This window comes from Acipenser ruthenus, chromosome 4 (assembly GCF_902713425.1).
Source record: "Acipenser ruthenus chromosome 4, fAciRut3.2 maternal haplotype, whole genome shotgun sequence".
Classification (NCBI taxonomy): domain Eukaryota; kingdom Metazoa; phylum Chordata; class Actinopteri; order Acipenseriformes; family Acipenseridae; genus Acipenser; species Acipenser ruthenus.
In genome coordinates, this window is record NC_081192.1 from 3,970,501 (window position 1) to 3,981,192 (window position 10,692).

Genomic DNA, 10,692 nt, shown 5'->3' on the forward strand with positions numbered 1-10,692 from the left:
GGGGCAATATCATACCTAAAAGCTCTGTATAAGGAGGAATATGGCAGAACCAGCTTAATAAAGATCTGTTCAAATTCGAAAAGAACTTACTCACCAGCGAAGAAAATTGTATACTTACAGCAACCAAGCCAGAGTTGGCGAGATATCAAGAAGTCAAATATGTCAATTCCTCTAATATTCCACCTGTTAATCCACCAGAATACCACAGAGGACTGCTCCTAAGTGAAGGTGGAGCAAGCCGTGAAGAATTCAAGGGCTTCATCATCGCCTGTACCATACCGAGTTTACAAGACTGCGCCTGGGGTTGTAAGACTCTTGTGGAGGTTGATGAAGGCAACGTGGGTAAAACAGGTAATCCCAAGGGCATGGTACAGAGCAGGAGGGACCTTTAATCGCCAAAGAAAAAGAATCTACCAGCATTGGACAATTCCGTCCAATTTCACTGTTAAAATGAGGAGACTAAGATATTCTTCAGCATTGTGGCACAAAGGCTGTCAACTTGTCTACTGAAGAATCACATGAGACATCTCCATACAGAAAAGCTGGTATCCCAGGCTTTCCAGGATGCTTACAGCATGTCACCAGAAGCCTTAAGTCATATTTTAGGAAATGGCTGGGAGTTCCACAATGCCTTAGCAGGGTAGCACACTACAGTATAGGGGAACTGCAGCTGCCAATTTCAGCTCTAACTGAGGAATGCAAGTGCACTGAGGTTCAGCTGGAAATGAAGTAAGCTGATGATCATCTTCCCAATCAGGATCACATATGATGTTCTTCCATCACCGCAGAACCTGAACGTATGGATAGGAGAGAAGCCTACATGTCCTTTGTGTTTACCACTGGCTACCGTGAAGCACATTCTTACAGGATGTAAGGTGGCTCCAAGTCAGGGTCGCTTCACTTGGCATCATGACCAGGTGCTGCAATACTTGTCATTAGCACTGGAAGAACTGTGTAATAAGATGAACAGCTCATCGCCAATATCAGCAACAGCTGGCTTCTAGAGATTAGGGAATGCAGGCAGATGTTGGCAAGCGTCTTATTTCCCAACCAAGATTGCTACAACTACCCTCTGACCTGACATTGTCCTGTGGTCAGTTTCAGCACGTCTTCTCCTGGTGGAGCTAACAGTGCCATAGGAGGATTCCCTGGATGAGGAAAACGAGAGGAAAAAAACTGATATGCCGAGTTAGCCACCAAGGTGGAACAGTAGGGTTAGAAAGTCCGGGTTTATCCAGTAGAGGTGGATGAGCAGGGTTAGAGAGTCCTGGTTTATCCAGTACAGGTGGATCAGCAGGGGTGGAGAGTCTGGGTTTATCCAGTAGAGGTAGATCAGCTGGGGGGGAGGAAAGAGTCTGGGTTTATCCAGTAGAGGTGGGTTTGTCAGGGATTTGTCACGCACTCCATGACCCGGCTTCTCAGAGATACTGGGTTCAGTGGACAGGAGTTGCAGCACATAGTGAAGGCTCTATCCAAGTAAGCAGAGAGATGTAGCAACTGGCTCTTGAGGAGGAAAGAGGCAGATTGGGACCTCAAAACGATCAAAATCAATGAAAAGGACTGATGGCTCTGGTAAGTAAACTGGGCTAGAGGGGAGTGGTGCTGGGATGCGAGCATCACTGTCGAGCCTTCCCGAGGTGTCATGGGTTAGTCAACGAAACACCGGTCAGGAGGTGCCCACCTGATGACCCCTGCAAAGTGCCCCACCCAGCCCATTCCAGACAGTTGCCATGCTGAGGCGCTAGGGAGGCCGCACTTTGCTTGATCCCTGGAGCCAGAATCAGGTCCTTTGTGTGTGCCGACGTGCCAGGGAGGCTGCAAATAGGCTGATCCCTGGAGCCAGCATTACACTTCAGCCACCAACAGGAAATCCATGTTACCTGGCAGAGGAAGAGCACTAAAGGCTCATATTGCAGCAAAGCTACATCTTGGTTGGTCCCCACAACTACTATCTAATTTTACCTTGGCAAAAGCCAAGCACAATATTAGGATGAAGTAGATAACAGCTCCTCATGTAATGAAATCCATTTGCGATTAACAAACAGATTTCAAAAGCCACCAGGATTTCTTCCATTCACTCATGTGATTGGCAGTCACAAGGTCCATTGGTGAAGACAAAAGGAGGATAGAATTGTCCTGCTTCATGTTATTTGTGGTCACATGTAGATCCAGTGGAGTTTACTATCTTAAGTGTGTGGCGTCTGGGAATCCAAGTCAGGGAATTCTGCATTATGTTCCCTCTGTACACCAAGTATACAGGCCTAGAATCCACAAATCAGAAAATAAAACTTATTTTTGCTAGCCTGTCAATAAAACCCACATTTACTCTGGGATGCAGTGTTTCTAGTGTTTTGTAGACACCGTTTACATATTTCAGGGTTTTGTGTTTGTTTTCTGTAAATAGTACCGTGTAAATAGTTTTAGAGAGCCAGACGCCCCACCCGTAGATGTGCTGCCAGCCCAGTTCATTTACAGGGAATTGCTGCCAGGACTGGACCGCTGTGTCTCCTTGACCGGCTGGTGGGCATATTCTGGCAGAGCTTCTTGCAGTAAAAAGCACAAGCTAATATACCTTGACCCCATAAGACTCGGACATTCCACGCTACCCAGTGAAATGTTTAAGAGCGAACTCCTCCGATCACCGTGTGTTTTAACCGGGATTGGAGCTCCAGAGGAATGAAGCCGAAACCGCAGATGACTGTGTGTGTGCGTAACCAGGGTCAGGGTTGATTTAATCTGTGGAGAGAAAGCCCAAATCGCTGACGACCATGTGTATAACAGGCGTTGGGGTTGGTTTAATGTGTACAAACAGGGATTAGTTTCGGTATTTTAGATCCCGCAAGTAGAGTGAGGTGTGTAAATTGGACCTCCTATATAGCATAGCGCTAGCCGCCTTCACGGCAACTACTGTTACACCGGAGCAGCGTTGTCAAAAGCAACTGCCGTGTGCCTCCCTCCCTGTCAGCAGATAACCCACACCCCCCATCATGCTCCCTGTTACATATACCTAAGGAATTTTTCCAAGGAATGGAAGACAATTGATATTGACAGAAGACACTATCCTGTACCAGTATAGCCGGCAGTCTTTTTTTGGATTAAAAAGAAAAAGCTTACTTACCACATGCAACAAGAGAATCCTCTTTCTTTCATAGGAAGTTGTTTGATTGATGCACCCGAGAAAGCAAGTAAAAAAAACTAAATTAGTTATGAAACAAAAATGATCTTTCCTCTTCCGTGCCAGTGTTAATCCTCACGGTCCGAGTCACATCTGACTTGCAGCCACACGAAGCCTAGGGAAACCTAGTGCATTTCACTGCAAACGGATTTAGTGACGTTTGCATTTAAATCATTTAAAGGCCTGTACAAGGATTACAACCTAAAAAGTTAAAAACAAGGCACAACCAGACCTGGATGCCAAATAATTAAGATAATAAAAAAAAAAAAAAACACAAACAAAAACAAAAACCTCGACTCACCTACATGGTTTGTTCCAAGGCAAAACAATAGTAGCGTATTTCTGTCTCAGTGATGTGTCAGATCGCTTGTTATCTGACATATCATTGTTGCATTAAAAGCACAAGCAACTGCGAGACCACCACATTTTCAAAGACATCTTTGAAGTAACTTCTGTCTCAGCCCTTTGCATATTTGGCTGGATTATGGACAACGTTCTGCCAGCACAGATGCAGAAGAAATGCACTCATCTGTGTCCTACTTAAGCTTGCCATCACGACAGGCTTTGGTCTAGCCCCCTCACTCTACCAGCACACAGCGGCTATTAGGAAAGCTTAAAAACAACCCCAGTTAGCTCCTGCCACTGAATCCCTGAATGTTGCTGAGTGGCACAGAAAAGCCCTGTACTTGAACAGGAAGGGGGGGTGGGGGAGTGTAACTTGCTGATGGGAGTCTGAGGGGAGAGACTTTACTTTAACAATTAAAGTGACACCAAACGAAAGTCACGAAGGCAAAAAAAAAAAAAAAAAAAACCTTTTGCCCAGAGCAAAAAGGCCTACCAACTGTCTGCAGACTTCTCGTTTTTAAAGAAGTCAAAGTTGCAAGAGGTCAGATAAGAAAAGATACTGTTTGTCTGACACCTCAACAGGTTTCCAGTGTCATTAGCAGATATGCAGCATCATTTCTTTACACAGGCAAATTGTTTCTAACCAACTAATGTTATTGTCAGAAAACAAAAGTTGTGTTTGTGCTAATTGTGACCCATTGTAAGATGCCAGCACCTCCACAGCAGGGGATAATAATCAAACTGTCCCTTTATCTGAACAATAGCTATGTTTCCATCAAACTTTCATCCGTATAAAAAAAAAGCATGACAACTGTGATGAAAACAGGCAACACTTTTGATGAAAACTTTGCATGTCACTGCATTCATCTTGTCTTCTATGAAAATAAATTATTCCAGAATCAGGGTTTTTCTGTAAAAATAAATAAATAAACAAACACACTTGCCAGACAAGCTCAGGCGGAGCAGTTAAATAAACTTAAATACATATCATATGATGCATGTTATTCAAGTTTAATTGACTGCTTTATTATTATTATTATTATTATACGAGGGGCACAGAGACAGCAGATCTTCATTATCTCACATTACACGAGTGGTTTCTTATTTTGTATGTGTCGGCTCGTCTATTTTAGATTTTATTCATACAGGGAGCTGTTCTTTCAGAACCAAGAAACCGAGCTTGGGAAAGTGATAATTAGCATTATTTGGTCCAGAACCATTTACCGTTCCTTCTTGGTCTATTTTCAGATGTTATACAAATCAGAATATAATCACAATGTTCAGCGAGGTAGGTTATTCGCTAGAGTTTATAGGCTACTCTAGCAAGCGAATGTGTGGGGGGGGGGGGGGGGGGTAAATGGATGGAAATGCAAACTTCTTTTTTTTGTTCAGATAAAGAAAATGTATGCGATAACCATTTTTTTAAGCTTGCAACATCATTACGTACAGCTGTTTGTTCACCTGAATCCAGTTTAACAGAAAGCTAGTTTTGGACGTAATTTAGCAAGTTTGCTAGAAATTTGTTTGTCTTGATGGAAACATAGCTAATGACTACCCATCAGGAAAGAAAGGCAATCAAAGATATTTCACTAAAATAAGTGGTTTTAGCTGCCCTATGTTAATCAAAGGTTGACTAATCAGCTTCTGTCCCAGAAACTTAATTAGTAGTAATTTCTTTGTGTATCCATTCCCTCTTTTTCTAATCCTTCCAGAGTGTCCAATGTTCTACCTCTCAAAAAAAAAAAAAAAAAAAAATCTTATGGGGAACAGAAAATGAATTCCTCCTTGGGCAAAAGGAAAACCAATGTGAACCAATGATACAAAAGCACAGATGTCAAGTTCACAAAGCAGACTGAAATTGGAGGACAGACTTGTCAGGCACTATCAATGCATGATGAATTAGGCAGGTGAAGAGTATTCTGGACGATCTGAAACCCATCAGCGAAAACATCTCATAAATGCTTTGAGAAATACGGTGCATCAATAGGATTGGCCTCCATGAAAACACAACCTAATATTCTTCCAGGTACTGATTCTATGAAGGGAACACACCTGCAAATAAAATCAATCAACTTTGGCAACTCCAACTCAAAACGCTCAAGGCTGATGTTGAGGGTATTAAGAATGCCAAAATCGATGTCAAGATTGAAGTCAAACTTGTGATACAGGGTTACTGATACAATGGGTATTGAAAGGACATCAAGCTTTGTCACTCATTCTTCTCCTTCAATTATGTACTGTGGAAACATACGGAAATTGGTAATACAATACCAAAAAGGCACTGTCCAGGCCAACAGATAAAAGGAAAACAGAACGCACAGTACACATCAGACGACCCAAGTGTTGAAGGGACAAATAATAAATGAATAATAAATAAATGAAGTGCTCCTCCACGTGACAGTGCAGCTCAGAATCATCCACAGAAGTGAGTGAAAGGCTGTGGAAAAAGCCTGAAACAATATGCAACATTCCATAATCCTGCTTAAAACATCATTCATTGGAGATGGTTTACTACATCCTTCCAGTTTATGAACAGTGCAGTTTATCTCTCTCTCATTATATATATATATATACATACATATATATATATATATATATATATATATATATACATACATACATACACACACATGATTCTTTATCAGAAAGCATGCACCCTGTTGATAGTCACGTTTGTTTATACAAATTTCAATTGTGTTGCTTCAAGTGCTTTATCCCGGGAAGAAAAACAGACTAAAAACCTGGATTGCCCCACTAGAACAGCCCACTAGACAGTTAAATATAATAGAAACAAATCTGTTTAACGTATGACGTCTAATTCTAGAAATGAAACAGAATGTGACAATGGTACCGCTCAATGTCCTCAGTAACAGGATAAAGCCATTCATTTAAAATCAACTGGGTCTAATTTCATAGTAGGTGACAGGAGTTTTACCCTGTTCTTACCTTCAAGTGTTGAGGTGTTGTCAAGTGTATTTTGTAAGTGGTCTCATTTTGAAGCTTTATGTTACAAACCTGTAATAACAAAAAGACACCTATTTTTTAATTCATAAAAAAAATAATTATATATATATATATATATATATATATATATATATATATATATATATATATATATATATTCCAAACACTAAAAAATGTTCACAAAACTGTTGCACTCAAATCTATCTGCTACAAACCAATTTTAACACCACTCACCTTGCAGTCAATAAGTTCATAAATTCTGTCACTGGGTGCTTTTAGATTGTTCATTCTGAATCTGAAAAGAAATCTTAAATAATTATGACTAAACAAACGAGAATAATTTCTTAATTCAGTAAACAGTACAGTATGCTGAGGGCTGACACATGCATCTTTTCCAACATGCACCACAGAATCTTGATTTATCAATTTATGCAGTTCCACTGCAACACACGAAGCATGCTGAAATAACCCCATTACATTATGCATAGGGATTCTGTTCTTCGGGTTTTATTAATTGTTTTTCGGTGCTCATTTTTAGCTATTTGAGTTTTATGTAAATCGTTTTTTTTCGGGGCTTGTGTTTTTGATATACTGTATGAAATTAGTGTTTTCAGTTACTTTCCAAAATGCTTGAGCATTTTTTTTTCTGTCAAAATATGTATAGTAACTGGACAGTACTTGCACACTTAAGTTGTACTTGCTTTCCTTTGCCGTCTTCCACAATGAAATCCCTATGGTCACGGGCACATTCTTCTGGGGTTTTTGTGTGGAGGCATTTTTGTACATTTCGCCATAATTCTGTTTTAAATCCTCTGCATCTTAACTAATACAGCTTGAAATCCCGCTAATACGCCTCCATCCTGACTAATCTCATTTTAAATCTCGCCAGCGGAGTCTCCAATAGAAATGTAGGAATGTGTTTTCTCACTCAGTAGTTGGGGCGTGTTTAAAGTATTGAGAACGAAACAATGATAGGTGCAAGTCAGGAAGGAGAGACATTGCCCAGCAGCACTGGGAAATGTATTTATTATTTTTGTAGTAGGTTTTTTAAATGAGAAAAGGGTAAAGTCAATGTGAATTGATTAACCATTTCCACAGTTTTTTTCCCCTGTGTTTTCCAGTGTTTATTGGCTATCCACCAATTTATTTATTTTTGAATCAGGGGTGTTTTATCAGGTTTTATCAGTTAAAACCAAAAATCAGCCCTAACTGGGCTTGAAATACCCCAGTTGGAATAAGACTACTGGTAAGACTCATCTCAATTTGCTACTCACTGGAGTTTTTGTTATTACTGTACATCAGAGAATGCAAACAATAATGCCTACTAGTCTCTCACGTTACTCCCCAACTATTGCCTGCTTGAATTACCGAACAAAATTAATTAAACTCCAAAAACACTAACATGGTAATCAAACATAGGTAAGATGGTTTGACTAGGACCGTTTCATGTTTAGTCGGGCTTAACACATACAAACACTATTAATAGTTTGGTTACAGTTCCTAGCAGCACAAAGGACTTTGAGACTTAATATGACATTATCCCACCATGCACTGTTTTTTATGTTTACAGACCCGCAAATATGGAGCCCATGCCCACTGAAGACATAGCGCTTCTTAGCATGAAAGTTATGGCTTTGTTTCTTAAACACAAGGTACATTTTATCAATGTGTGCGTTTCCTTTTTAACTCTGAAGTTCTCCTTGACCGATTTAATCACTCCAAATATCAATGTGCCTTAGGCCATGTCCACACTATCCCTTTAAACCGACTTAAAAGTGCTAAATACGGTGAGCGTCTACACTACGCAGCGTTTAATACCAGACTCGAGACCACCTCAGGGAATCTAAATTAGATTGCATCAGACAGTGCGGTTTGTCAGGCATGTGGACGCTTTAATATCAAACTACATTTTTTGTGTATCCACCAATATCCCCAAATTCTTTGTGGTATGTTTGGAGAAATACTCAGGAGCATGCGCCTGAAGGACTTGCTATCAGTGTACACTCCGCACTAGGTATTAATTGTTATGCTTAAAAAAAAAAACAAAAAAAAAAAACTGTCTGGTCCCTGTTAAACTAGTGGGGAAAATACCAGAAGCACAATGTTAAATTAGGTGACTGCAAAAATGAAATGAGAGTTAGAAGTACGATCGGGATGAACAATTCACATAATTAAGGCGATCAGAATTAGGCTCAGGCAAGATATGAAGGTAAAAACAAAGTTTGTTTTGTAATCGACAGTTTTTTTGTTGTTTAATTATAAAAACAGAATCAGCTCAATTTGTTTAAAGAGATTAGGCTATTATTTATTTCTTAGCAGACGCCCTTATCCAGGGAGACTTACAATTGTTACAAGATATCACATTATTTTTACATACAACTACATTATTTGTACACATTATTTTTACATACAATTACCCATTTATACAGTTGTTTTTTGTTTGTTTTTTTACTGGAGTAATCTAAGTAAAGTACCTTGCTCAAGGGTACAGCAGCTGTGTCCCCCACCTGGGATTGAACCCACGACCCTCGGGTCAAGAGTCCAGAGCCCTAACCACTACTCCACAATGATGTTGAGGTGAGATGTCACCTGATTAAAACATAAAACCCGAAACTTCCCTACTTGTGTGTGTTCGCATTTAATTTTTTCCGCAAAATACTTTTTTAGCAATATGCACCACTATTAATATGGGGCATAACACATTATTTTGAAATAAAATACAGTGCATGGTGGGATACGATCGTATTCATTTCCACGGTTCATTGCGCTGCTGGGAATTGTAACTGAACTATTCTAATGGTGTGTGGCCGCATTAAGCCCGACTAAACATGAAACGGTATATAGTGTGGACGCTTTGAGCTGGATTAATTAAACCATTTTTGATTAAGGTTCACGAGATGGATTATGTAGTGTGGACAGGGCCTAATTTAGAACCGGACTCATGACTACCCCCTGAGGTGGTCTCGAGTCTGGTATTAAACGCTGCGTAGTGCAGACGCTCACCGTATTTCGCACTTTTAAGCCGATTTAAAAACGTAGTGTGGACAGGGCCACATAACAGTAGAAGCCCAGTATTAGGTACTACTTGGGCTTACATCTGTTTAGATTTTGTATTGTCCCATTTGTTCCTTACGTGACTACATGTGAAGTTTCTAACCAACTAGCATGACCACTCATTTTTATTTTACACGTCGAGCCATTTCTGAAGGTGGAGAAAACAAAAACAAAACATGCTGCCAAGACCCACAACGAATCGAAAAACGACATACCACCAAAATACAGTAACTTGCAATGATTTTTTTATTGAAGTGAAAACTGTTAGTTATTTTTTTCTCCATTAATCAAATCATAATTCACAAGTGTAAAGCAACAGTAATCTGTGTCACACCGAGGCCTAGTTCAGTTAAAATAAACAAAACAGAACACCGAAGAGTTTTGGTTTTGTTTTGTTTTTTAATCTACACGTGTATATACTGCATATATCTGCACACACGGTTAAACAGTATATACAATAAAATACACGATAAACAACCATTAAGAACCACTACAACAAAGGCAAGACACACCACAATAAACACTGCTTTTCAACAAACTCTCACGTGCTAATTTGACTTGACCCATTTTCATTACACAGAAATGATAAGTGTAGCACTTAGCAATATTATCGTCGTTGTTGTTGCTTACCTTAATTCTTTACGTGTATCTGCAGCACAATCAAATTACTCATTCAGCGCGCTGCAACTCACTCGCTTGCTTTCCAAATTGGAACGAAGACTTCTGTCACTTCCGGTCTGGGCAAGGCGGGGCGGTCCGGTCAGATCCGGTCCGATGTACTGCTGTTGTGCTGCTACTGCATGGTTCCGGCCATTTAGACAGTGACGTTCTGATTTATGGCAAGTAAGATGGTATAACATTTTTGGTGTGCGAGAGCGCCTCTGGTTTTCATAGAGCTATTGTACCCTCTCAATAAATAATGACTGCACTATGTTATGGTGACAGTAACAGACAGGAAACAGACTTTCACTTTTCAACGCCACCCGGCGGCCGTTTGTTAAACGGTGCTGTGGCCGTTTACTCGAAGTACGTAAACAAAAAAAAAGAGCACACTAAGAGAATCTGAAACCTCACTCCTTTCTACTTAAAGCAGTCGGCTACAGAGAAAACAACAGCTTTTAATTAATTATCTTTTTTTTAACTCGCTGTTACAG

General features: G+C 40.1%; 1 protein-coding gene across 5 annotated transcripts in view; it reads right to left on the reverse strand.

Annotated features, from left to right (window-relative positions):
- Window positions 1-10,350, reverse strand: part of si:ch211-13c6.2 (uncharacterized protein LOC100000125 homolog) — a 34,193-nt gene extending 23,843 nt beyond the window's left edge. For 2 of the 5 annotated variants that reach the window (XM_059021464.1, XM_059021462.1), the window contains exons 1-4: window positions 10,169-10,349; window positions 6,719-6,779; window positions 6,467-6,535; window positions 3,119-3,143 (exon numbers count right to left, since the gene is read on the reverse strand). In XM_059021464.1, the coding sequence (XP_058877447.1) occupies window positions 3,119-3,143; window positions 6,467-6,535; window positions 6,719-6,772 (148 nt within the window). In that variant the 5' untranslated portion in view covers window positions 6,773-6,779; window positions 10,169-10,349. Of the gene's footprint in view, window positions 1-3,118; window positions 3,144-6,466; window positions 6,536-6,718; window positions 6,792-10,168 lie in introns of those variants that run through there. The other 3 variants (XM_059021465.1, XM_059021463.1, XM_059021466.1) reach the window with 3 other exon arrangements.
- Between the last annotated feature and the right edge of the window lie 342 nt (window positions 10,351-10,692).